The sequence below is a fragment of the Pipra filicauda genome, unplaced genomic scaffold, assembly GCF_003945595.2.
Source record: "Pipra filicauda isolate LSUMZ 115617 unplaced genomic scaffold, ASM394559v2 scaffold548_size709544_pilon, whole genome shotgun sequence".
Taxonomy (NCBI): domain Eukaryota; kingdom Metazoa; phylum Chordata; class Aves; order Passeriformes; family Pipridae; genus Pipra; species Pipra filicauda.
The window spans coordinates 590,439-617,871 of record NW_024104696.1 but is presented as its reverse complement, the minus strand read 5'-3'; the positions used below and the strand labels follow the sequence as shown (position 1 = coordinate 617,871).

The following is a 27,433-nucleotide window of genomic DNA, read 5'->3' as shown; positions in this document are numbered from 1 at the left end:
CTGTTTTCCGAGCTCTGTAAATCTGTGGCAAACACGTCACCATCAGGTTCTAGAACCCCTCCAACAACTCAGGTGTCCCATGTCTGTGTGAGGAGAGGGAAACATCTTCACACAGAGCCACAGGGACCATTTCCACCCTGCTGAGCCCTGGGGACCGTTCCCATCCTGCTGAGCCGTGAGGTTGAAATTCCTCCTCGTGCTCATCATACACAGGTACCTCTTCAGCCCAGTTTTGGGGTTTACATACACCCCATGCTGGCTGTAATAATGAATTATTCTTAATTCAGACTTTTAATTGGCATCTGGGCTTGTCCAGGCCTCTGCACTGAGGGAATCAGGCTGAGCTTTTTGCTCTTTTTGATGTGATGTGAATGGCTGGGATGTGACAGGAATGGATCCATCGTTTTGGGGGTGGCTGTGACTGGCAGCACCCAGCTGTGTCCTTGAGCAGCAGGGACATCCCTCAGACACGAGAAAGTGTTCCAGACTGATCAGAGAGAGGTTGTGCACCAAGTGCTTTGGGTGCAGCTCGTTTCTGCTCCTGGAGACCGTGAGTTTTCCAGGGAAAACACCACCCTTGAAAACAGATTCAACCACTGGGATCTTCCAGGAGCTGCAGTGCTCCGTTGCTCTGCCCAGACAGAGGGATGGAAAGGGACACTCTGCAAAGCCTGGAAGTGCCCTGGAGATATCAGAGGTTGTGCAATTCTGATTTTCAGGGCAGTTTTGTATTTTTACTAAAGAAGGGAACCTTGAGGGAAGTCCTCCTAAAACACACAGGGGCTGTTTCCAGTTATCCCTTGTTCCAGTCCACTCAACAGTGCTCATTCCTGGGTTTTATGATGAATTATTGCCACTAAATACCTTCCTCCTCCCCCTGGCAGGGTTGGGCCACCTCATCTCCTGCATCCTCATCAACGGCGCCCACTACTTCAAGCGCATCAGCGAGTCCGGCATCAAGAAGATGTGTCGGAACATCTTCATCCTCCAGCAGAACCTGACCAACATCACCATGTCCCGGGAGGCCGACCTGGACTTTGCCAGGTGAGCACAGAGCCCCGTGGTGGGCTTGTTATTGTAGGGTTTGCTGCTGTTTTGGTGTCCACGTGAAGCAGAGGGAGCTCCTCCCGAAAGTCTCGCCGTGAGATGAGCACCGAGTTCAACACATCCAGGTGTTGATTGGAATATTTACTTTCTCCTGGTTGTTCAGAGAATCAGAGGATGGTTCAGGTTGGAAATGACCTCCAAGGTCATCAAGTCCAAACATGGAGCACTTGAGCTCAGCGTGAGGTTCCACCAAAGCATCTGCACTTGGGGCTCCTCCCAAGACCAAAACCCAGGCAAGGAAAAGCTTCTAAATATAAAGTTGTCTAGAAGATATCTATCTTCTAGGTATAGGCTGTAGGTTGAACTCAAACTGGGTGAAATTTGGGCTTGGATTCCAGCCCAGATAAGTTATACTTTGGTTGGTTGAAGGCTGACACTTTTAGCAACTCCCAGGAACAGAGTCTGTGGACCTCAGGGTAGCCAGATGCAGGTGGGCTTGAAGGGATGTCTCCTTTCAAGTTCTGTTGATCTTAAAGTAGTAGTAAGAGCAAAATAAACCCAGAACTGGATGTGACAGACCCCCTGGTGATTTATCCACAAAAGGAGGATTGAGGAGTAAGCAAATGGGTGAGAGCAAACACTCTCAGTGGTTTGCTCCTGGACTGGGGGTGCTGACTCTGAGTCACTGCACTGGCTGATCTTCGTGATCCTCTGTGGCAGCAGCTGGTTCAGGAATGAGCAGCTGAGCCCAAGAAACAGCGAAAGGAGGAGTCTGGAACTTGCAAATGAAGGGATGTAGATCAAACAAGGGAGTTTTTGCGTGTGGCACTTGGATGGGACCCCCCACGAACACTGGGAATAGTTGGTGTCATCATTTGGTTTTTGGAGACTGAATCAGGAGAGAAACTGGACTCCCTCAGATGAGGAAGAGTGTGACTGAGAGCCTCATTTCCTGGGCTGTCATATGGGGAATGATCTCATTATTGAATTAGTTCCTCCCCAATAACGTCGACGTGGGGAAGTTACGACCGCTGAGGCCTGGAGAAGGTGGAGAGAGAAAGATCCATGACAAACTCTCCAAGGAATACACTTCCCAAATCCAATCTCTCCTTTTTTAAATGATATTTCCCCCCCCCCACCCCGGTCTGTTGAGATGCTTAATTGGCCCAGTTTTTTTGGCAGGCAGAACAGAGCTTGAGCATGTGCTGACAGGCCAGTGGCACCCAAATAATGACACACCCAAATAATGACCAGGAGCTGCTGGAGAGGTGGAATATCCCTGGAGCTCTGACTCTGCACGATTTCATGTGTGGAGTTTGAAGGGAAGAGTGAGGAGGCAGCATGTTCCCAACTCCTGATCCTGCTGGGTGGGTGAAGACCAGGAGTTTTCACAGCATCAACCGCTGACCGGTTACACAGCAACAGATTTTCTCCTGCACATTGGAGCTGCTGGGGACCATCATTAAGAGCTGTGGAGCTCAGAGGAGGCACCTGAGCTGCACCATGGAGCCATTTAGGTTGGAAAAGACCTCTGAGATCCAAGCCAACCATTCCCCAGCGCTGCCAAGGCCACCACTGACCCATGTCCCCAGGTGCCACATCCACAGGGCTTTGAAATCCCTCCAGATCCGGTGCCTGACCACCCTTTCCATGAAGAAATTTTCCCTGATATCCAATCTAAACTCCCTTTGGCACAACTTGAGGCCATTTCCTCTTGTCCTGTCCCTTGTTCCTTGGGGGAAGAGCCCATTTCCCACCTGGCTACAGCATCTTTGTGGTCCCTGGGGTGCAGAATTCTTCCCATCATCGTATAAATTCATCAACACTTCTTTTTAGCTTTCATGGCTGCATCTCTTCCCTCTTTCTTTTAGGGCATAATTCCATCATCTGGAGAGTGTGTTTTATTCTTTTGTCCTTCAGATAACTCCTGAATTCTTATTATCCAGGTTCTTTTCCATAACCAAGGCTCTGGTGCATCCAAACCCTGCCCCACTCACCTGAATTCACAATGACCTGAGCAAGTTCTCAGGGTACCCCGGGGACTGAGGTCTGTTCAAACCATTAAACAAACACAACAATTCACCCCCAGAAAGCAGAAAATAACATCAGTGTGGGATAAAAGTGATTTGTCTCCCTGTGATACGGCTCATGCAGGAGTCTGTAAATGCTCTGTGCTGTTTGAACTCTCAGTTTTGCCTTTTTTAAAGATGACAAGGGAGAGCAAGTGGTGATTTCATGGACAGGAGCAGTGGCAGAGCTGCTGGAGAAATCCCCACCCACCTGCTCCTCCTTCCCCCTGCACCTCCTGGTGACTGGGATGAATAAATTCCCTCCCTGCCTCACTTCTCCAGGGAATTGGGTGATCCTGACTGAACAGGAGAAAAGTTTTCCAACCCTGCCTTGATATTTCCATGTCCAAGACGCTCAGGGTTCAAGAATCAATTAGCCCCAATTAACAACCAACACATCACTCTTCACACAGTCCTTTCAGCCATTAAATCTGAATTCTGGAACAGGTCCTGTGTGGTCTTTTCCTGCAAGTGAACACATTTGAAGTTCGATGTGTTCAAGTTTATAGGAAAGACAAACCATTTGAGAAAGGACCAGAAGACTTTTAGGACTTTCCTGGCTGTCCCTCCTTTGATTTTGCTTTTATTTTTCACTGTGGATATCATCTTCAAGGTTTTTTATGGGGCTTCAAGAGCACTGGGCATCCCCTTTCTTCTCTGCTCAGTGACTTAGGTGGTAGAAACCCCAACCAGGGAAGCAGCAGGGGGAAGAATTTTCTCCTCTGAAGCCAAAATCACGTGGAGGATTCACAACAAAACTTAACCCAGCTAACACTTGTTGGTTCTGGCAAGGCTTTTGCTCTTTAAACCCCGTTTTTCACCAGCTCTGTCACCTGCAGGTGACAACAGCAGCAGTTTGGAGCTTTGGGAATGGCCCCATGGCAAGGGGAAAATGTGTTTCAAATGAGTTTTGCTTTGAGCTTCTCGGTTCAAGGCAGGGAAAGTCTCAGCAGAGCAGGAGCACGTTTCCATCGGGGAAAAAAAAATAAATTGCCACGTTGTGTGAGCTCCAGGAAGGAGGTTTTTCCACCAGGAGAAAACAGGGTAAAACACGCTGGCTCTGACTGCTGAGGTGTCACAAAGGATTTGTGGCATTTGCTAAATTTCCTGCAAATATTATTAGGTTTTTTAGCTTAGGTGTGTGTGTTCGGTATCTGGGCCACAGAAATGTGGTTGGTCATTAGGGCATCCACTACTTTATTAAAGAAAAAGTAGGATTTTCTCCCTGTGTGTAATACCCAGGCTTGTGCTGCAAAGTCTGGGACTGGCCATGACTTCCAAATACCTCCAGGTTTTGGAAGTTTCACAGCCAGAATTGGACTTATGGCATTAGTGAGATAAACTAAGCTTCAAATTTGAATTCCTATTCAAATCTTTTCCCTTGTGCCTTCTTTCCTACTCCCCATTTATCCCTGCCCGAAATTACTCTCACATCTTTATGCAAAGATCTCATCAGAGATAGTAAAAAATGGTGAGGTTTCTGCTTCAGACTTGTCTTTAAATAAAGTATCATTCCATTCTCAGCTGTTCATTGAAAAAAAATAACTTTCTAGGACATCCAGCAGTGCTAAAACCACCCTGGTTTTGGAGAGTTATTGAGGTGGTTTCAAAGGGAAGGGAGAGACACCCATGGAAGTGTGGACACCCAGTGGAAGGTGTCCCTGCCCATGGCAGGGGGTTGGAATCAGATGATCCTTAAGGTCCCTTCCAACCCAAACCGTTCCGTGACTCAGTGATTCTGTAAAAGTTTAGGATGGAGCTTGAGCTTCCTTTCAAACCAGTCTGTGGTGGGAAGGACCAGTGTGGGGTTGGGAAAAAGTGCCTCAGCTCTGCTCTGGTACCTCATCTGCACCCTGATTTTATTTTTAATATCTGAGTGAATCACAGCAGCAGAGAGAGACCCTCAGGTTTGGGGCCTGACCCCCAGATTTAGGGCCTGGCCCTCAGGTTTAGGGTCTGACCCCCAGGTTTAGGGCCTAACCCTCAGGTTTGGGGGTATGACCCTCAGGTTAAGGGCCTGACCCTCAGGTTTAAGGCCTGACCCTCAGGTTTAGGAGCTGACCTTTAGGTTTGGGGGTATGACCTTCAGGTTTGGGGCCTGACTCTCAGATTTGGGGCCTGACCCTCAGGTTTAGGAACTGACACTCAGGTTTAGGAACTGACCCCCAGGTTTGGGGTCTGACCCTCAGGTTTAGGATCTGACCCCCATGTTTAGGACCTGACCCTCAAGTTTAAGGCCTCACCCTCAGGTTTAGGATCTGACCCCCATGTTTAGGACCTGACCCTCAAGTTTAAGGCCTCACCCTCAGGTTTAGGATCTGACCCCCATGTTTAGGACCTGACCCTCAGGTTTAAGGCCTGACCCTCAGGTTTAGGGCCTGACTCTCATGTTTGGGGCCTGTGCCTCAGGTTTAAGGCCTCACCCCCAGATTTAGGATTAGTGCCAAGAGGCAGAGATGTCCTTGTGCTACAGTTCCCAGTGCCAGCTCAAACATCCGTGGATGTGGCAGGGTTGTCCCATCCAGCTCTGATTCCTACATAGGGAAAATTGGAAAACACCACCAGGACATGTCTGAACTCATGAAAAACACCCCTGGGAGCAGTGTCTGAGCAGCAGCAGCAGGATTTCGTGGGGTGCTTTATTTCTGGGCACAGTTGTGGTTGGGATGCTCAGCATTTCGGGCTCCTCTCCTGCTCTGACTGGCAGACAGAGGATTTTTAGGGATGGGAGCGATTTCTGATGCTCTTGCAGGCAGGAGGAATCTGCAATAACATGCTGCCATCTACTGGGAGCTGCTGAGGGAAAAGGGGAGCCCCTGGACATCCCAGTGCTCTGAAATATGACTTTTTCATTGCCAAATATCACTTCTCTTCCCGATTTTATTCTTGATAAATGCAGAAACAGCAGGATGGGTTTGCTGTTTAGTGCCCGGGTTGCCCAAGGCTGTGGCTGGTGGAGGGAACCTTCCTCTGGTGCTGTTGATTTGTGTGTGGGGACCATCAGGTCCAACAGATCCTCACCCAGATCCCCTGTGTTGGGATGTGTCTGCAGTGTTCCTGTGATGCTCCTTTGCTGCCTGTGGGTCAGAACTGGGTTTGAAAAGCATCCCAGATGTTCTCCCTTGGGGCTGCACTGGAGCCAGGACAGAATTTGGGGTCTTTCAGTTCAGTTAATTTGAATAAAACCCACATTAGCTGAGTAAAATAGTCAGGGCACTCTCATTCCCCCACTTTATCCCCCCACGAGGTAGAATTCCCCAAATCTTTGCAGTCTGGATCCCACAGGAAGCCCTTTCCCTACAGAGGAGCCAGAAGCAGTGCAGCTCCAGAAGAAAAGCTTCTCTTTGCTGACAGGGAAGAACGTGTTTTCTCCATCCCAGCCCTGGACTCTCGTGTCTGGAGCCTGCCCTCATTTTGGGTTTGCTGCTTTTAATTAACAAAGCTGCTTTGGTTTTCAATTAAGGACTTGGTTGCAACAAAATCCCTGTTTTCTTTGCCTTTCTTTCCTCTCTTGTTTGCTCCCCCCTGTAGTTTCCACTGAGCTTTGATCTCAGTGCAGGTTTAATTAGCTGTAATTAGTGGTTTCACTGCATTAACCAAAAATCCCAACCACAGAGGATTAAAAACCACCCCTCAGCTTGATGCCCTCCCCCTCCCCTTCCTCCTTTTGCTTCCCCAGTATGATTTGGGGGATCAGGGGAGTCCCCATTTGGTCCTTCACCACACAGGTGCTGCTGGATCCCAAAGAATTGCCCTGTTATGGACTCAATAAAACTCCATGGAACAAACCACCCATCTGGGTATTTGAATTTCCAGTTAAATCCTCAGCTGCCATGAGTTTGAGTACAACACCAATTTATGCCCTGACAGCATTTCATGGAGCACTTTTGGGGTCTCTCCCTGCTTTCTGCAATCCGGTACATTTAGAATCACAGAATCATGGAATTATTTACTCTGGAAAAGCCCTCTAAGACCATCAAGTCCCAGCTCTGGCCACCACTGACCCATGTCCCCAAGTGCCACATCCCACATGGCTTTTAAATCCCTGCAGGGATGGGGACTCCATCCTGTGCCAGGGCTGGACAACCCTTTTGGGGAAGGAAAAGTCTGCACTCCTTCCACTGTCCCAGATTGCTCCAACCTGGCCTTGGACACTTCCAGGGATCCAGGGGCAGCCACAGCTTCTCTGGGAAATCCATTCCAGCCAGATGAGCCATTGGCTTATGGAGTTGGAGCTGCCCTTGAAATCCAGCCCCTGTTGGGATCTCCTGACTTCAGGTTGTCGTGGTCAGTGAACAACTGACTGGTTTAAACACCGAATTTCAGATTATTTTCTCACAGGAATCACAGGATGGTTTGGGTTGGAAGGGACTGCAGAGATCATCTCGCCTCAATCCATGGACAGGGACACCTCCCACTGTCCCAGGTTGCTCCAACCTGGCCCTGGACACTTCCAGGGATCCAGGAGCAGCCACAGCTTCTCTGGGCAACCTGGGCCAGGGCCTCCCCACCCTCCTAGCCAACAATTCCTTCCCAATATCCCACCTATCCCTGCCCTCTGGCACTGGGAAGCCATTCCCTGTGTCCTGTCCCTCCATCCCTTGTCCCCAGTCCCTCTCCAGCTCTCCTGGAGCCCCTTTAGGCCCTGCAAGGGGCTCTCAGCTCTCCCTGGAGCCTTCTCTTCTCCAAGTGAACATTCCCAGCTCTCCCAGCCTGGCTCCAGAGCAGAGGGGCTCCAGCCCAGGGAGCAGCTCCGTGGTCTCCTCTGGACTCTCTCCAGCAGCTCCACATCCTTCAGGAATGTTGTTCCCAGGGCTGGAGGCAGCTCTGCAGGGGGGTCTCCCCTGAGGGGGCAGAGGGGCAGAATCCCCCCCTGCCCTGCTGGCCCCACTGTGGGATCAGCCCAGGACACAGGGGGGTTTCTGGGACGGGGCATCTCCAGCTTTTTATTCCCCAAGTTCTCCTCAGGGCTGCTCCCAAATACTACTCCTTCCCAGGACAACACTTGATGCTTTATCTGCCTCATCTGGAAAAGCACCTCCAAAACACTCTGTGTTTGAGTTGCAACCCAAAAAGCATCACCAGTGCCCAACGAAAGCTCAGCAGCTCTTCCAGCACATCATCATGTGGGAGAAAAGCACCATCCAACCCTGAAGGCTCAGAGTTTGGGAGTTTGCCTCAGCAAACACCTCCTTCCCTTTCTCTTCACAGCAGCTCCTGCTGTGACACAGTAAATTAGAGCAGGGAAACCATCCAGCTCTGGGGGGAAGGGCTGGTTTTTTGGGGGGTTGCCTCAGCTTTTTTCCCTGGTTTTGGCAGGATCAGCTCCCTGGTCTGGTTCACAGCAGGCCTGGCACAGCTGGGGGAGAGGGAACGAACAGGGAGATGAGCTCTGGAATGATAACGGTCCTGAAAATGGAGCTTTATCTGAAATTGGGATGAAGCATCAGGGGTGAAGAAGGGAATGGCTCAAGGCAGAGCAGAGGGGAGGCAGGAGGAGCCAACACCTTGTGCAGAAGTCACTGCTCTTCCCACACCACTCTTGAGCCATTTGGCCTCGCTCCAGCCTAAGGAGGGATAACTTTTAAGTCCTCTGCTTTGCTGAGCAGCAGATTTCTTATTCATTGCCTGTGTCTGGGAAATGCCTTCCCTGCTGCTGCTTCTCACATTAGGAAAAAGCTCCAAAACGGCCTGGTGGTGATAGACCAGATGTTGGGAAGTAAAGCACTTCACTCTTGGGGGATGACATTTCTGCTGGTTGTCCTTAACTAATTTTCATGTAACGGGAGCACTCGAGCACGTGGAGATGGAAAGAAAGTGGGTGAACCCCCCTGAGTGGTGGCATCACATCACTCCCCTCCCTTTGGTGTATTTAAATTCCTTAAGGAGGGAATTTGTTGGCTTTGTAATCGAAACACACACATGAACACAGAGCCCAAAGAACGTGCAGGTCCAGAAAGTGTTTGAGCCTGAGTTTAACTCTCGGATACAAACGTTGACTCATTGACCTGATGGATCACAGCATGATTTAGGTTGGAAGGGACTTCAAAGATCATCCAGTTCCACCCCCTGCCATGGGCAGGGACACCTTCCACTATCCCAGGTTGCTCCAAGCCCTGTCCAGCCCGGCCTTGGACACTTCCAGGGTTGAAATACGTGCTCTATAACTAGAGATCCACCACAGTCACATCTCCATCAGAGCTGGTTGCCCTTTGTTCCCTGCACAGTGAGAAGTGAGGACGATTTTGGGGTGTGATTTTTCCGAATTGGTTTAAATTTTCTTTGCAATGAGACGAAGGGGCCTCTGAGGAGTCACCTCCTGGGAGTGCCTGTGGCTTCCTCCCGAGGGTCAGGGAGCACAGGTGACCTGCTCAGGTGGAATTATCCCTGGCACATCTATTGCTGGGCCCCTCCATGGCTGTGTGGGGTGAGCAGATGACTTTGCAGGTGGGCAGATCCATCCTTAAGCCCCCTCAGTAGGGCTTTACACCCCGTCTTAACTGGACTAGGGGACTGAATTAATTTGGCAGCTCCCACATCAGCGTGTTCTGGAAGGTGCTGGTCCTGCCCAGGCTTTCCAGTGTTGCCTCCGTGTTTTATTTTGCTCAGGCATTCCGGTTCTTCCCTGAGGCTCTTTTAATCTCCCGCTCCGTAACCTTTAAAAGGAGAGGTTTTAGCGGCCTCTGTAATGATTTTTTCGGGGCCTGAATGTGGATGTTCCGAGCTGCTCTGAGGAAAGAGATTAATTCAATTTTCCTAAACTGGAAATGGGCTGAAAAACCGAGAGGCTCCATTGACTTTTCTTCGCTCGGTTCTTGGTTGTGTTTAGCGAAACAATCAATGGAGTCGAACTTCTCAGCCTTCACATTTCCAGGCACACGAGCTGGGGAAGATGGGAATAAACATTTTTAAGTCTTTTGTTTGTTTGTTTGTTAAGGTTGGGGTTTTTTGGGGTTTTTTTTTTTTGGCTGTTAGACTTGGCCAGAGCACGTTCCTCCCGCGCCTTAAAAAACCACCATCAGGGTAGATTCTGCTGGAAATGAATTACAAACAAATCCCCTCATTTATCCCCCAGGTGACAGTCTTTTGCTGATACGTGCTCTTTCTGGAGACTAATAAGTTTTTTGAATGTCGGTGGGGGAAAGTTAAAAAAAAAAAAAAAAAATCCACAAAAAAAAAAAATCAAAGTAATTACTTTGTGTTCCCAAGCTCCTTATTTGTGGAGGTGCATGTGTGTTTATCTCCCTCTGTCATGCTGCATTGCTAGTGGTAATTAAAAGGGAAGGGATTTTTCTCGTTGGAAGTTTTTTCTCCTGATTTTCTGCCTTTCGGTGACTTTGGCCTCCATGACGAGACTTTGCCACCGGCCACTTCCTTGTAGAACTGCTTTAAGACGAGGTCTGAGTTTAGGGAATTCTGCCTGTCCGGCTGGGATTGGATCATTTTGTTTCTCCGGGTCTGTGGGATGCGAGGTGGGTGTTGGTTTTTGTTGCAGAGCAGGTTTTGAAGGCACGTCCTGGGTGTCGGTCCCGCGGTGGCTCTGGGAAATCACGGAGTGTTTATCCATGTTGGATTTATTTAACTGCACAGAATTTGGGATGGGGGGGAACGGCAGCAAAGAATATGGAGCAAAACCAAGCGGTGCTTGGCCAGCAGTGGGGTGGGTGAGCTCACAAGGCGCTCTGATTTCCAGGGAAACCCAGGTAGGACACGTTGGTTTCCAGCCTTGGGTGTCCATCCCACACAGGGGGGGCTTCAGTCTCTCCCTGAATTTCAGTCTCTCCCTGAATTTCCTTTATAACATGAAATATGTGGGCTGGGAAGAGGCCACAAGGCTTTCCCAGCAGCTGCAGAGTTTGGAGATCAGGTCTTGAGTCTGATCAGGACATCAAACCCCAGCCCCACCACGGTGTGCAGGCTCTGCCTGGGTTCACACAGGCTTTTCCATGCCAGAGAAATGTGAGCATGAGTGTGGAAGCTCATTTCCAGGTCCACATAAAGCATAAAACACATGGAATACACCACTGGCTCTGACCAGGAAGAGTCTGGGCAGGCTTTGTGTGCACAGAGAGCAGCTTTATTCACCTACTGGCTTTAAAACTTCCAAAGGAACATTCCAGCATTTCTATTCTCTTCTCTCAGTCTGGTCCAAGGAGCTTCTCCTGGTCCCCTGCACTTCCATATCTTCAGGAATTCACATCAAGCCTCACACAAGGTGTTGGGCTGAAACCATGGCTGGAGACGCTGAGCAACGTGCAGGGATGGAAGTGTTGATCCCATGGAAGTCCAAGTGAGGAAGAAGAGGGATTTCCGTTGGTTTTGCTCAGTTTAAGGGGTTTTTTTAATGCTTTGGAGTAGCAAAGAGTGGCACCTGCAGCACATGGATGGGCTTCAGTGGATGGTCTGCATTTAGAATCATGGAATTTTTTAGGTTGGAAAAGCCCTCTGAGACCATCAAGTCCAAGTTCCCCCAGCACTGCCAAGGTCACCAGTGCCCTCTGTCCCCAAGTGCCACATCCACCCAGCTTTTAAATCTCTCCAGGGATGGGAACTCCACCACTGCCCTGGGCAGTTGTGCCAGGGTTGGACAGCATTTTTGGGGAAGAAACTTTCCCTAATATCCAACCTAAACATCCCCTGGCACAACTTGAGGTCGTTTCCTGTTGGAAACTTGAGGCCTCTTGTCCTGTTTACTTGGGAGAAGAGACCAACCCTCAGGATGATCCAGAATCATCCCATGGGAATAAATCCCCCTGTGAGTGAATGTGAATGTGAACTCCATGTCTGAGCTCTCCCACAACCTGCTTGAAGCTCCTGTTTGGGCTAGAAATTGCTTTCTACTTCCATGTTTCCTGGGAGCTTCTAAATAGATGCCCAACAAACAGCTCTTAGGAGGAAAAACAGACTTTTAAGAAGGGAACTTGGTGTGACACACACCAAAAAAAATCCCAAAGAGGGGGTGAACCATCAACAGCCATCCCAGGCATTTGCCTGCAGCTGAGGGAGAGGTAAATATTGGATTGAGTGCTGTGTCCAGCTCTGGGCCCTGAGCTCAGGAAGGCCCTGGAGGGGCTGGAGCAGGGGCAGAGAAGAGCAGCGAGGCTGGGGAAGGGACTGGAGCCCAAGTGCTGGGAGGAGAGGCTGAGGGAGCTGGGGGGGCTCAGCCTGGAGAGGAGGAGGCTCAGGGGAGACCTCCTCACTCTCTGCAACTCCCTGCCAGGAGGGGGGAGCCGGGGGGGGTCGGGCTCTGCTCCAGGGAACCAGCAGTAGGACAGGAGGGCACGGCCTCAAGCTGGGCCAGGGCAGGGTCAGGTTGGACATCAGGAAGGAATGTTTTCCATGGAGAGTGCTCAGCCATTGGAATGGGCTGCCCAGGAAGGAGGTGGATTTTCCATCCCTGGAGGTGTTTAAGGACAGACTGGATGTGGCATCAGTGCCATGGGCTGGGAACCACGGTGGGGTTGGATCAAGGGTTGGACTGGATGATCTCAGAGGGCTTTTCCAACTCGGCTGATTCCATGATTCTGTGGTTCTGTGACTGTCAGCACCTCTGTTGCCTGGCTCCAACCTGCAAATGGAAGCAATTAGAAACATGTCCTGCCTTTTTCCCAGCAGGCTCAGCCTTTCCTGCACAGGCCCCACAGACAGAGAAGACACATTTGAGTCCCTCAGCAGCAGATTGGTTTGCCCTGTCAGTCAGATCTCATTAGAAACTGCAAAGCTGCAGATGCTCCATAGCCCCTTCTCCACTCCGGAATAACGGATCCCGGGGCTGTGAGACGTGTTGGAGTCACTGCTCATCACTTCTCTCTGCTCTGCTCTCCCTCTGTTTCTCTCTCTCTCTCTTAATTTGATTCTGTGGTTCTCTGATAATTAGATTGAGCCCAGAGCAGAGCATTTCAATCTGCTGAAGCAACAGCATCCTGGATTCAGGAATGTTTCCTTTGGAGCAGGCAGGGCATGGCTGGTTCCCTTGGAGCAGGCTGGGAGCGAGTGAAATAGGGGTGTCCCCTCACTTGGGGACAGATGAGGACACAGCCACTCGTGGGAGAGGGGCTTCCAAGGGGAGAGCAATGGCCCAGGGCCAATTCCTGGTGGGAAAGGAAGAGGGAAAATGAGCAGAGGGCAGAAATAACACAAGTGAGAGGATCAACGGGGCCAATCCATGACAGAACTTCAGAGCAGAGCAGGGATTCAGGGATAGCCCAGGAACCACAGCAGGGACAGGGATCCAGCTCCTTTAAGTCACTCAGGAGAGCTTTAGACTGGATATTAGGAATTTTTTTTGCTGGAAGGGGTTGTAACAGGCTGCCCAGGGCAGTGGTGGAGTCACCATCCCTGGAAGTGTTCAAGGTGTGGATGTGGCACTTGGGGACATGGGTTGGTGGTGACCACGGGGGTGAAGTGGTTGCACTGGGCGCTTGTGTTTAGGCAGGTTGAGACACATTCCTTCATTTCCCTCTGCAGTTAATTACTCTTTAATCACCAAAATCCTTAATTCGTTGACTTTTGGTCTGGTTTTGGGAGTTTTTTGGCCAACTCAAAGCTGGCAGTGAGTCCTTTGGCCAAGCCACGTGTCTTTAGCAGTGTCTTCAAGGTCATCCAATTCCAACCCCAACACCTTCCACTCTCCCAGGTTGCTCCAACCTGGCCTTGGACACTTCCAGGGATCCAGAGGCAGCCACAGCTTCTCTGGGCAACCCGTGCCCACCCTCACACCATCTAAATTCCTCTGAACATCAAACCTAAATCTCTCCTCTTTGAGTTTAAAACACTCCCCCTTGTCCTATCCCTGCCTCCCTGTGTATTCAGCCACCCCATTAGATGCAGCAACATCCTAGTTTGGGGGGGTTCAGCCACCTCATTAGATGCAGTAACATCCTATTTTGGGTATTTTGGGGATTCAGCCACCCTATTAGATGCAGTAACATTCTATTTTGGGGATTTTGGGGATTCAGCCACCCCATTAGATGCAGTAACATTCTATTTTGGGGATTTTGGGGATTCAGCCACCCCATTAGATGCAGTAACATCCTATTTTGGGGGATTCAACCACCCCAATAGTTCCCCATGAGCTTTCTTTGGGTCCATCTGAAAGCTTTTGGTCTGCCTGAGTTGGAATTCGGATACCAAAGTATGACTGTCATCATTATCCACTGACTTGCAGCCTGGAAGGAGACGAGCTGTCCCTAAAGGACATTTTTGCAGCAAAAACCCAAATCCTCAAAGGGAGAGATGATGATTCCTCAGCTGCCAAAGGGGCACGAAAGCCAGGAATGCAGATGAGGCGTCGCCTGTCTGTCCAGGGCGGTGCCTGACATTAAAAATTCCGACTGGAGCGCAGGAAAAGCGGAGGGAAGGAGGTGAATTATTGATGGAGAGCGAGCCTTTCCATCTCTGACAGATGGAGGCTGTCTGGGAACGTTCTGCAGGGCGGCATCTGCGCGGGGCCCGGTTGGCGTCCCCGAACTTTCGCGCGTCAGATGTCGGGTATCAACGCGCCGGCTCCGATGGAGCAATTAAATGTGTCCCGTGATGAACCTCAGCTTGGAGCCAAGAGAAATCCGTGGCTCAGGTGAAGCCCAAACTCCTGGATTTTTAGGGAGATATTAAAATAATCACCCCCTGAGCACGGCACAGAATGCACACAGATGATGTCAATCCATCGGAATATTCAGGAGATGGTCGGCAGTGTGTAAACTCCCCCTCGGATTTTCCTGAAGGCTGTAAAACTCCCTTTGTATTTGATGATTTGTATTGCAGATTTGAGATCAAATGATGTGGGAAAGGCGTAAAATCCGAGTGACATCTCACAGGCACATTAACAAGGAAAGCTGGAGTTGGCCTAAGTGCACACTGTAATTGTAGCTGAGATACAGATTCTGCGTTGTCACAGAGCCACAGAATCCCAGAATCAGCCAGGTTGGAAAAGCCCTCCGAGATCATCCAGTCCAACCCTTGCTCCAAGCCCGCTGTGGTTCCCAGCCCATGGCACTGATGCCACATCCAGTCTGTCCTTAAACACTTCCAGGGACGGGGACTCCACCCCCTCCCTGGGCAGCCCATTCCAATGGCTGAGCACTCTCCATGCAAAACATTCCTTCCTGATGTCCAACCTGACCCTGCCCTGGCCCAGCTTGAGGTCGAGCCCTCTTGTCCTACTGCTGGTTCCCTGGAGCAGAGCCCGACCCCCCCCCGGCTCCCCCCTCCTGGCAGGGAGTTGCAGAGAGTGAGGAGGTCTCCCCTGAGCCTCCTCCTCTCCAGGCTGAGCCCCCCCAGCTCCCTCAGCCTCTCCTCCCAGCACTTGGGCTCCAGTCCCTTCCCCAGCCTCGCTGCTCTTCTCTGCCCCTGCTCCAGCCCCTCCAGGGCCTTCCTGAGCTCAGGGCCCAGAGCTGGACACAGCACTCCAGGGGTGGCCTCCCCAGCGCCCAGCCCAGGGGCACAAGCCCTGCCCTGCTCCTGCTGCCACACTCTTCCTCAGCCAGCCCAGTTTTCTCTGGCACATTGATTTGTTAGACTCAACCATCCTTACTCCAGGCAGACATGGACTGCTTGACCCAACCATACTTACTCCAGGCAGACCTTGATTTGTTAGACCCAACTGTGTTGAACCCAACCCATAGTTGCTCCAGGCAGACACCGATTGTTGGACCCCCTGGAAGTCCCTCCACATCCCCGTGTCACAGCCTGTCCTCCCCCATCCTCAGCAGGTCCCATCCACGTGTCCTCCGCCCACCGGCAGCTCCCAAACATTCCTGCTTTTATTAGAGCTCCACATTCTCTCCCCACTGAGCATCTCCCTGCTTTTACACCCAGTTCCGAGCCACTTGATCCTAAATAAAGCCGGGCTTTTGCCACAGGAACTGTTGGTCCCGGAGGGGAGCTAAAATTGTGGGATTTTTTTGCCGACTGGAGCAATTTGCAGCCCTTTCCATGGAACTGCTTCCAAGCTACATTCATTTCCACATTTCCTCTCATTTATGCACGAGGCAAAGGGAAAAACCCCTTAATATTCTTTATGAACTAGCAGATGGCATAGGGAATTTTTTTTTTTTTTCTTTTTTACCACGTGCAGTAAAATGCAAATGTGTGTGGCTTATTTGCAAATGCTGGCATTAATAACTGATATTTAAACAGGTCAGATTAGCACTTTTACTGATCTATTAAAGAGATCCCCCCCCTTCCCCCAATCATTTGCACACTCAAAATCAATTTTAATACAACATGTAAATTGAATTTAATTTTTTTTACATATAAAATTGCATTTATTTGCTCGAGCCATTAAATTTACTGTTTAATATGTACTTTCCAGCTCACTTGGCTAGAATTTCATTGCTCTTTATCTGTATAAATTTAATTAGCCTCGATATCATCAGTATATTATAGAACTAATTAAAGATTTAGATAAGTGCTGAGGGTGCTTGTTTAATACCCTGTAAAGTTCCATTTGGAGAGGGAGGATTTCCATCTCTCATCCTAGATCAGCGAGTTTGGAGCTACAAGGAGTTGTCTCAGACATTGTTGGTTTTGTTTTTTTGAAAAATTATTTAATGGGGTTTAATGGATTTATCCTCCCTTTGAAGAGCTGTGTAATTCCTGTGGATCACAGAGAGCTTGGAGTTGTTCAGGGGTGGGGTTTAAGTGCTCTGTGTGTGTTTTCCCCTCGTGGCGATGCTCAGGGATCCCCAGGCATCCCCATTCCGAGAGTTTTAGGATCATAATTCCATCATTATAAATTATGGATTATGAAATACAGATTATGAGTTATGAATAATTCCATAGTTGTGAGTTATTATGAATTATGGAGGTTGGAAAAGACCTCCAAGATCGTCAAGTCCAACCTGTGACCGATCAGCACCGAGTGCCACGGACGGTCATTCCTTGGACACCTCCAGGGGTGGGGACTCCAAACCTCCCTGGGCAGCCCCTGCCAATGTTTAACAACCCTTTCCATGAGGAAGTTCCTCCTCATGTCCAACCTGAACCTTCCCTGGCACAGCTTGAGGCCATTCCCTGTTGTCCCCTTAGGAAGGTGGCAAACGGGATTCAGGAAAATCAAGTTGTGAAAATGTTGCAGGTTGGAAAATAAGTAGTTTTAGGTGAAGTCCTCAAAGTGCAAAGACCACTTTCCGCTCTTCATGGTTCAGAGAATCCCAGAATCACTGAGGCTGGAAAAGAGCCCAAAGATCCTCAAGTCCCCCCTGTGCCCCATCCCCACCCTGTCCCCCAGCCCAGAGCACTGAGTGCCACGGCCAGGCCTTCCTTGGACACCTCCAGGGGTGGAGACTCCACCCCCTTCCCTGAGCAGCCTCTTCCAAGACCTGACCACCCTTTCCATGAGAAAATTCCTCCTTATGTCCAACGTGACCCTCCCCTGGCACAGCTTGAGCTCATTTCCCAGCAGGGCCACGTTGTCCAAAGCACGAGCGACAAACCACGGGAGGAAGGGAAAAAGGGAATGAGAAGGAAATATTAAAGGTAGAGCTTGGAAATATCAGGATAAAAAGGAGCAGAGGGAAAAGGAGAGACCTTTGGGAAGAGTGGTGATGTTCTGCACCTACTCTACCTTTCTCTTTGCTAATTATCTCCACGTTTCAGAGGTGATTTATCATCTGTGTCTCACAAAAAGGGTTTGTAGCGAGAGAAGACCAAGTGCTTCAGTCCCACAGAGCTGCCATTGCACCCCAAAAATGTTGTCTGGGTGTTTTTATCCAAAATTGCTTAATTCGTGTAGAAAGCACCACTCAGGTGAGCTGATTTATGTGTGGTGTTTCCTGCACTGTCTCTGTGGTTTCAACTTGAAAGGGGAAAGTAATTAGATTTTATAACGTGGCTGCCTTTAATTAGAAGGTTGGACTTATGGCTTTTGAATAAATACATTGATTTTTGTTGCCCGTGCACTGCAGTGGGTACAGTGCTGATCAAGGTGTGAGGGCTTCCCATCTCTGATACCGTTTTCTGCCTCGAAAAAATAGTTTTTAATTATTTTTAATATTAATTTTTAATTCTTTTTGCAGTTATAAAGGAAAAAAACCAGCCAATATTATCCTTCCACGCCAGCCTTGATTACCTGTTCAGGGCTGTGATTTGCAGCATGAAGCACCATTATATTATAAATTCACTTTTATTTCTCCCCCTCGTGCTTTGTTTTCTTTCCCAACCCGTTTCACATCTTGGATGTTTGAACCTTTTAGGCTTTGAAGTGTTTTTTGACATTCTGGACACGCTTTTCCTGCAGAGCCTTCTGGGCTCTCCTGCCCCCAAATTGTGGTGGTGGCACATCTCCCTCTGGGTTCCTGAGGGGCTGTGGGTGAGGTGGGCTCTGCTGCCTCTAGAGGAGGTGTTGATCAGAGTGGCATGAACATTTTTGGCCTAATTTTGGGTTCCTTTCACAGCCCACGGAGCAATGGGGGGGTTCCTCACCCCAGGCAGTGAGAGGTGTCTTGGCTTGGTGTCCAAGAGGAGCTGAGGTTGACTTAGAACAGCAAAACCACCTCTGGGAATTCCCCCTGGAGCACTTTGGGTTCTTCTGGAGGCAGAGAAGCATCATTCCTGTTGTTGTCTCCAGAACTGCTCCGGGTTAATGAAAAATCAGGAAAGGAATCCTAAGAAATGTCCATCAGGATCCACATTCCCCCATGGAATGGAGTCCTGAAGGTGATGGAATTCACTTATTTTAGGGTTGTAGCTGCAGCTGAGGATGAGCAGTGGTGGATGATCTTTAAGGTCCCTTCCACCCCAAACCATTCCATGATATGAATCCATTCCATGATGTGACGTAGCAGACCCCTCCCATCCCGATTTTCGAAGCTCTGAAGGTGGAACAACCAGTACCTGTCCTTGCAGGATTTTGCTTTAAAATGCTGCTTGACACGTGTGCAAACATCTCTTCAGCCTTCCCGAGGTATGGGAATTCCAGGAACTGCTGCTTTCCATGGATTTTTCCTTTGCTTGGTGTTTTCAGGACTCGCATTGCCAAACCCTGGGTGCTGGAGCTCATCCCTCCTGCCCCTGGAACCGTCATCTCCATCCTCATCTCTCTCCCTTTCCCACCTCAGATGTCTCCACACAGGCAGAAATTGTCTCCTTGGGGAAGATAATTCTTCAGGGATTCTCTCCTTGGTCAAACCAGGCCTGAAAATACATTTTTTTCTGCATTACTCAACTGAAGATATTTGACTGAAGTAATTTCTTGCTGCATTTGCCCTTTTTACCCTCACTCACGTCCCCCCTCATATTTAAATGTCCTGGTTCCACCAGGATCTGCAAATATCAGAACTGAGTGATTTTATAACCACAGATTTGGGGTTATTTTTGTCTTCATTTGCTTTCTTGTGCTGTCTGGTGGGTTTTTATGGGATCACAGCATGGTTTGGGTCGAAAGGGACCTTAAAGCCCATCCAGTTCCAACCCCAACACCTTCCACTATCCCAGGTTGCTCCAGCCTGGCCTTGGACGCTCCCAGGGATCCAGGGGCAGCCACAGCTTCTCTGGGCAACCCATGCCAGTCTTTCACCACCCTCATCATAAAACATTCCTTAAATCCTGTCTTAAAACCTCCCCTCATTTAGTTTTTCTCCAGATTTTTAGTGTAAGTTCTTCCTACTTAACCTTTTTGACTTTCCTATTAGAGCAGCACTTCTGGGGGCTGTCAAAGTGCCTCCCAAATCCCCAAAAAGAGAGGGAGATAAGGCACAAAATGTATATATATATACCCTTTTTTTTTGTTCCCTCTGGGTAAATCACACCCAGCTCTGAGTTCTTGCCTTGTGCTTCCCTTTCTGTCTCCACTGCTCAGAGCAGCCCCCAGCTCCCTAACGAAGGAATAATTAAAGTGAGATCCTTTATTCCTCTCATCTGAAGGTCCTTCTCTGAAGAAGAGATCAAGTCACTCCCAGGGAAAATCAGAATTTCATTTCGAATTCACCTGGCCACCTTTTGAAAAAGGTTTTTTTGAGTGCAGCAGGCCTTGGGTTACAGGTGAACATTAACATTTAAATGGAGGAGGGTATTAACAGCCCTCAGAGGAGCTGATTGCCTTTCCTGAGAGGTTTTTTTTTTCCCCTAAGTGAGAAAGCTTCTTAATTTTTATTCTCTTTCTCCGAGTATAGAGTTCAAGAGACCATTTTTCATATATATATTTATATATATATATATGTGCTCAAAATTCCTCCTTCCAAAATGGGTTCTTTGCTGGCAATTTGATATTTTCTTTTAAAAGTGCTGTTTAAAAACCAAACTGGTTTGTGGCTCAGTTGGCTTTTATTCAGCTTCGGTGTGGGATTTTTTTTTCCTGCCCCTGGGAAGCATTTCCACCAGGGATATTCACCTTTCCCTGGTGCTCTTAGCACAGAACTGTTCTTCGTGCCAGGGTGGATCTTCCTGGGCCAATTCCAGGAGGAAAAGTGCATTTTGAGCTTTGAGTTAAGTTAGGTTTGTCCTGAAAAAAATGCCCAAAAAATTCAAGGCACCTTTGAACCCAATCCCACCATCAGTGGAACAGATCACAGATGTCAAGGTCGGGACGTGAAGGGTGGATTTTATTATTAAAAAATAACAAATCTTGGTCATCCAAGCCATCAAAACTAGTTGGCCATCCTGTATGAGCAGCATATTAATGACTTTGGATATTTTAGGCAGCCTTTAACTCCCCCAAAATAAGGCCATCAACGCTAAAGCTGAGCTTAAGTGGAGAGTTTGACCAGGGATTTAAGATCCTAAAGAGCCAAAGGTTTTGGAGCCAGATTAATGCTTCCTTGCCCTTGTGAAACAGTACTTTATTTCCATAGGAAATGAGGAGAGGTGCTCCAGAAGGACCTGCCCCAGGTTCAGGGTATAAAACCTCTCCTATCAGATCGACTCAACAAGTCCCATCGATGCTTTTCGGCAAAATATAAATAAAATTACAAATGAGTGAATAAACACACAAGCACAAAGATTTCCCTGGTGAGTTCCCAGGTCACTTTGTTCCCATCAGCTGCATTTCTGACTTCTTAGAGTCCTTGGAATGGTTTAGGTTGGAAAAGACCTTAAAGCTTATCTATTCCCACCCCTGCTATGGGCAGGGACACCTTCCACTATCCCAGCTTGCTCCAAGCCCTGTCCAACCTCAGACATTTCAAACTCAGGTGAATACATTTGTAAATTCAGCTTTAATCTCTTCTCTTCTCACCCCAAATATCCCATTTTGGAGCCCTGGAAGCTCTTACTGCCCAGGCTGGTGACCTGTGTAGAGTAAATCAGCTTCCATGCGCCCACTTTAAAGCCAAAAGAAAGCTTGGGAAGCTAAATTTCCTCTTTGGTTAGGTGTGCTAATCCCATATTATTATTTATTAACCTGTTTGTCAGATGATGGAAGGAGCTCCTGATGAATATTAATTCTCCTCCCTGGTTTTAAAAGCTCACCTTTATAAAAAACAACCAAAGGATTTCACTGAGCAGATCCCCCTCACCCGGTGTCCATTTAGTCCCCCCCATCCCATCCTTGCTTCCCACAACCTCCCCCTGATAATCAAAGGAGCCTAAATTAAAAAAAATCACAGAGCAAGAGGCTCATCCCACCCCCTTTCTTTCATATTTCATTATTTGATAACATCAAAAAATGAGTCCATCGGAGCTGCTTGGGCGAAGGCAAACAGGAGTGGGTCTGATCAATATTTATTAATACTTTCAAAGACAAGGGAGGCAAAGTCGAGCAGACTCGGTAATGGAGTGAATAATTACTCATGCAAATAGGGTTTGGCCCCAGGCAGTGCCAAGCCAAGGCAGCAGGTTTTTAATTGCACCCAATTAAAAATGCAGCACCTTTCGCTCTCGCGCTCTCTTTCTCTCTCCCGCTGTCTCGTTTTTATTTTAGAGGAAGTTTTTAATTAAAAAATAATCTGATCTCGGGAAGAGTGGCAGGTGAATCCTGTGGTTGTTAGGGGCAGAATTATTCTTCAGTTGGCTGAGATTTGGGAGAGGTGAGAAGGAAGGAAGGTGGAAGGATGTGGGGGAAAGACGGGCCTGTGTCGCTGAGCTCGTCCAGTGATCCCTTTGTGCTTCAGACAGAGCAGATTTAGTCCTTTCTCTTTATTTTAAGGTGCTCTGTGACCTTGGGAAGGTGAAGTCCTGTGCTTTGGAGCAAAAAAGACTTGCCATCCCCATCCCTGGAAATGTCCAAGGCCAGGTTGGAGCAACCTGGGATAGTGGAAGGTGTTGGAGTTGGAACTGATTGATCTTTAAGGTCCCTTCCAACCAAACCATCCTGGGATTCTATGATGGTGTTCCATAGGAAGACGTTTCCATCAGAAACCTGATGTTTCTCTGCTGAATAAAAGCAAGAGTTGATGCTATTTTTAGGAAGGAATGTTTTCCATGGAGAGTGCTCAGGCATTGGAATGGGCTGCCCAGGGAAGGGGTGGAGTCACCATCCCTGGAGGTGTTTGGGATGAGACTGGATGTGGCATCAGTGCCACGGGCTGGGAACCAGGGCGAGGTTGGAGCAACAGTTGGACTGGATGATCTCAGAGGGCTTTTCCCACCCGGCCGATTCCGCGATCCTGCGATTCCGCAGGAATAAAGGTCTGGAGCATTTACCGAGGCGGTTTTCTCCTTCGCTTGCTTTGCAGGCAGTACTATGAGATGCTCTACAACACGGCAGACGAGCTGCTGAACCTGGTGGTGGATCAGGGGGTGAAGTACACGGAGCTGGAATACATCTACGCCCTCAACCTGCTGCACCGCAGCCAGACGGGCGTGGGCGACCAGACCACGCAGAACATGAGGCTGCAGCGGCTCAAGGAGATCATCTGTGAGCAGGCTGCCATCAAACAGGCCACCAAGGACAAGAAGATCACCACAGTGTGACCCACCCTTCCCCTCACACCCATGGGAGAGCCAGGACTGGCAGGTGGCAGGTCCAGGCCTCTGTCTGTGTGCTGGTGGGGAGGGAAATGCCACCTGGGATTTGGGGTTGGGGGTGTTTTTTGGGGGGGTTCTGATGTGTGTTCATCATCATGCTTCTTCACGTGTTCTCCCATGGCAGGACCAGGAATCCTGGTGGAGTTTGGGGTGGGATAATTGGCTTTGCTCTGCTCCTGCTGCTTCGCTTTGGGGAGTGTAAAACAAGCTGCTGTCTCTGGTGGGGTGGGCAAAGAGAAGATCTCACGCTGGGTCGGGTCAGGGAGTTCAGACCACGCTAAATAAACAGCACCATAACAGTCAAGCACAGTCCTGTGGGGATCTTGATGGTTTTGAGCCCTGTTTTGGGGCCTGCTCAGCTCTGCCGCGAGTTCTCCACGAGAGTTTTCTCCACGTGAAAAGTGGAGAAGCTCCACATGAAGTTTTCTGCTGTTCCCACTGCAAAGAGACCTCGTTGTTTACTCCTTCAGCTGATACATCCTTCAACCAGTTCTCAGTGTGGGAGGGAACACGGGACCATTTGTTTCCCACTTGTACTTTTCCATTATCCCGGAGCCATCTGGCACCGGGCGACGGCGGCTGCAGGAGAGAATTGCCAACATAAGATAATAACAGAGCTTAATTCTCTTGTTCCCAGTGTATCTTTGGAGCCTGCCCAGCTCCAAAGGCGTTTTGTCGTTGTCATTTGATGTTCTGGAAGGACACACGGGGTGATGTGGCTCAGCACTGATGATCAGCAAGGGCAGGAGGGCAGATCCAAGCTCTGTGGGCTGAGGGACACTCAGGTCACCGTTCCTGCTCTGTCTTGACCATAGTCTTCAAAAATAAGGTCACACTCCACTTGTATTCGGCAAATAAATTGTTGACCCAGCTGGGTTTCACTTGCTGAGAAAGGTTCTCCCTGAGCTGTGTAACTTGGGTGTCCTGAAACTGCAAAATTAAAGGATGTTTAAAGACTCTTCAAAGGCTCCTCTGCTCTGTCTGGGGGTTTTTTTGTAACAACTGTGGGTTTGTGGTGATTAAAATGTTCCTTTCCAGGTCCGAATTCACGATGTTCTCCAAGGTTCCATCGGCATGGAAATGATCCAAATCATTCAGTCCAGTCCTCAAGAAGCTTCTCAACATCCATGAATTCAGGCTGAGCTCCTGTGGCCTCATGTCAGATGTTTTATTCCTCAGTTCAGACTGAGCTCCTGTGGTCTAATTCAAACTGGGTTTTATTCCTGAATTCAGACTGAGCTTCTGTGGCCTAATGTTGGACTGGGTTTTATTCCCGAATTCACACTGGGTTTTATTCCTGAATTCAGACTGAGCTGCTGTGGCCTAATTCAAACTGGGTTTTATTCCTGAATTCAGTCTGGGTTTTATTCCTGAATTCAGACTGAGCTTCTGTGGCCTCATGTCCGACTGGGTTTTATTCCTAAATTCAGACTGGGTTTTATTCCTGAATTCAGACTGAGTTGCTGTGGCCTAATTCAAACTGGGTTTTATTCCTGAATTCAGTCTGGGTTTTATTCCTGAATTCAGACTGAGCTTCTGTGGCCTCATGTCAGACTGGGTTTTATTCCTAAATTCAGACTGGGTTTTATTCCTGAATTCAGACTGAGCTGCTGTGGCCTAGTTCAAACTGGGTTTTATTCCTAAATTCAGACTGGGTTTTATTCCTGAATACAGACTGAGTTGCTGCTGTGGCCTCATGTCCGACTGGGTTTTACTCCTAAATTCAGACTGGGTTTTACTCCTGAATTCAGACTGAGCTGCTGTGGCCTAATTCAGACTGGGTTTTATTTATTTTATGAGGGGAAAATTCCCTCGCAAAGGGTCTGGGCTGTGTGTCGGTGTTTGTTTCAAATCTAACAGGAGAGGGAGTGGGGGTGGGAAGGAACATTTTGGGAACATTCCTGCTCCTGAAGCTGTTGCTGTGGGCAGAGCCAAGCTGTTCCTGTTCATAGTAAACAACTCCTCGGACACCCCGCTGCTGATCCGCTCCCAGTGTCCACATCCCCCCCTAAACATCCATCTGGAGCCACTCTTGGGGGCCTTCTTGAAGAAGAAGGTGGTGCTGACACACCAGAGGTTCTGAGGAGGTGTTTGGAAAGTCCCCTGAGAGCACAATGTGTCCCCCAGGTGCCTGTGTGATCCTGTTCTCTCCACACAGCAGCCACCACCCTTTTTGGGTCTCATGGATGTCCGTCATGTCCCTCATGGGACACATTTGGCAGGCTCTGGCTGTCCTGGATTTGTCAGTTCTTACGGGTGGAACAGAAGCACAAGTGTCCTGAGAGCACCAACCCTTGGGAAACTTTCTGCCACTGCCCTGCCAACATTTGCTTTTCCTTTCCTCAGCACTTTGTTGCCTGGGAACTATTTCCCCATCCCAACCTGTGGAACTCGGTCACACAGATGGGGGATTTAGAACACATTCCCAGTGGAGGATGGTTTTCCAGAGGGAACAAACCACATGAAGTTGTTGCAAACTCTGCACTGACCCAAGAACCCCCTTTGTCTTGGATCTGAGCTGTGCAGAGCACGACACACCCCACTTCTGTCCTGAAGGAGGGACCAATCCTCAGTGTGGGACCTTCCTACAAGACCACAGAGAACATTTCTGGTTCTACCTCCAGCTCTGGGAACAACAACAGGAGGACGTGGAGCTGCTGGAGAGAGTCCAGAGGAGGCCCTGGAGCTGCTCCCAGGGCTGGATCCCTCTGCTCTGGAGCCAGGCTGGGAGAGCTGGGGGGGATTCCTCTGGAGAACAGAAGGCTCCAGGGAGAGCTGAGAGCCCCTTCCAGGGTCTAAAGGGGCTCCAGGAGAGCTGGAGAGGGACTGGGGACAAGGCCTGGAGGGACAGGACACAGGGAATGGCTTCCCAGTGCCAGAGGGCAGGGTTAGATGGGATATTGGGAAGGAATTGCTGGCTGGGAGGGTGGGGAGGGGCTGGAATGGAATTCCCAGAGCAGCTGTGGCTGCCCCTGGATCCCTGGGAGTGTCCAAGGCCAGGTTGGATGGGGCTTGGAGCAACCTCGGATGGTGGAAGGTGTCCCTGCCCATGGCAGGGGAGTTGGAACAAGATGGTCTTGAAGGTCCCTTCCAACCCAAATCATTCCATGATTCCACGATTTTATTCCCTGCACAAGTTCTTGCCTAGGAGTGCTTTTGCTGTCCTGACATGACCCTGCAGGACGTCCCGGAGATTTTGGGTCGTAAATCCATGTGAAACACTTGTCGCCGTGCCAAGGCTCAGAGAGCAGTCATGACATGGAAGTGCTCCCTTGGTGCTTCAAGAGACAAGGAAACACTTCTCCACCCCACAAACCGGAATATTTTCATGGGGGGCTGTAAAAGTTCATGAGGGTTTCCCAATTTCCCCTTTACAGCCTCATAATCTTTATGGGGTTTTAATTATCCCGTGGTTTTGAAGCCTCCAGAAGTGGAAGGTGAAGCAAATTGCTGTGATTCCTTTCATGATTGAGTGTCAGTCACCAGCTCATCCTCTCCTGGGAGTCTCCTCCCTCCATATCCTCTGGATTAAGGATGATATAAACCTGCCTGACTGGCATGGATAGATAGAATAGATAGGGATGGATGGATGGATGGATGGAGGGATGGATGGATGGAGAAACCCTCCAGGGATATCATGGCGTGGATCCCCCCAGCCTCATCCTCTGCCCTCCATTCAGAGACAGCTCCACCTGGAACAGTTTCCTGAGCCTCTTTCTGCCTTTTGTTGGCTGTGTTTTATTTTATTCACGTGAGTCATAATTGCAAATCCCATTTGGAATGTGGTGATGGCAGTAAAGGGGAGGGCACTCAGACAGGGAGAGGTGCCAAGAGGAAATTAGCATTGCAGGAATGTCAATTCTACAGCTCACAGACAAGCTGGGAGCTTTTTTTGGGGAGGAAAAGGGTCATTTGATGGAGCTGAGACTTGGAGAAGTCACCCAAATGTCGATTCTGTTGCTCATAGACAAGCAGGGAGATTTTTGGGGTGAAAAGAGAATAATTTTACTGAGCTGAGATGTGGAAAAGTCACTCAAATGGCTACTTGTACTCTAATCCTTAGTCCTGGGGGTTAATTCCCGTTGGGGCACACAAGCCCTGTCCATCCCTGCAGACCCTGCAGGCCACAAAGCTGCCCGTGCTCGGATCTCAGGAATTTATTACCCAAGGATTCATCCCACCACAGTTGAAATTCCCGCAGGAATCCTATCCCAGTAGCAACTGGAGCTGTGTGTGGGCAGAGCAGGGGAGGTTCTGCCCTGAGGGGGTTTGTGCTCCAACATCCCTGAGGGATGAGAAACTCCAAAGGAAGGTGCAGGGAAGTCAAATATTGCTCTCCAGGCCCCCATCCCTGGTGTATTCACCCCATTCTTTCATTACAGGGCAAAACCACGTTGTCAATCCGAGCCGTGCCC

At 49.2% G+C, this 27,433-nt stretch overlaps 1 protein-coding gene across 1 annotated transcript in view; it reads left to right on the top strand.

Annotated features, from left to right (window-relative positions):
• LOC113995133 (exocyst complex component 4) overlaps nt 1-23,983 on the top strand; it is a gene marked incomplete at its 5' end in the record, with an annotated part of 76,931 nt that extends 52,948 nt beyond the window's left edge. Inside the window, 2 exons of the mRNA XM_027734908.2 lie at nt 885-1,044; nt 22,727-23,983. Of these exons, the coding sequence (XP_027590709.2) occupies nt 885-1,044; nt 22,727-22,964 (398 nt within the window). The remainder of the gene's footprint in view (nt 1-884; nt 1,045-22,726) is intronic.
• Nucleotides 23,984-27,433: the final 3,450 nt, after the last annotated feature.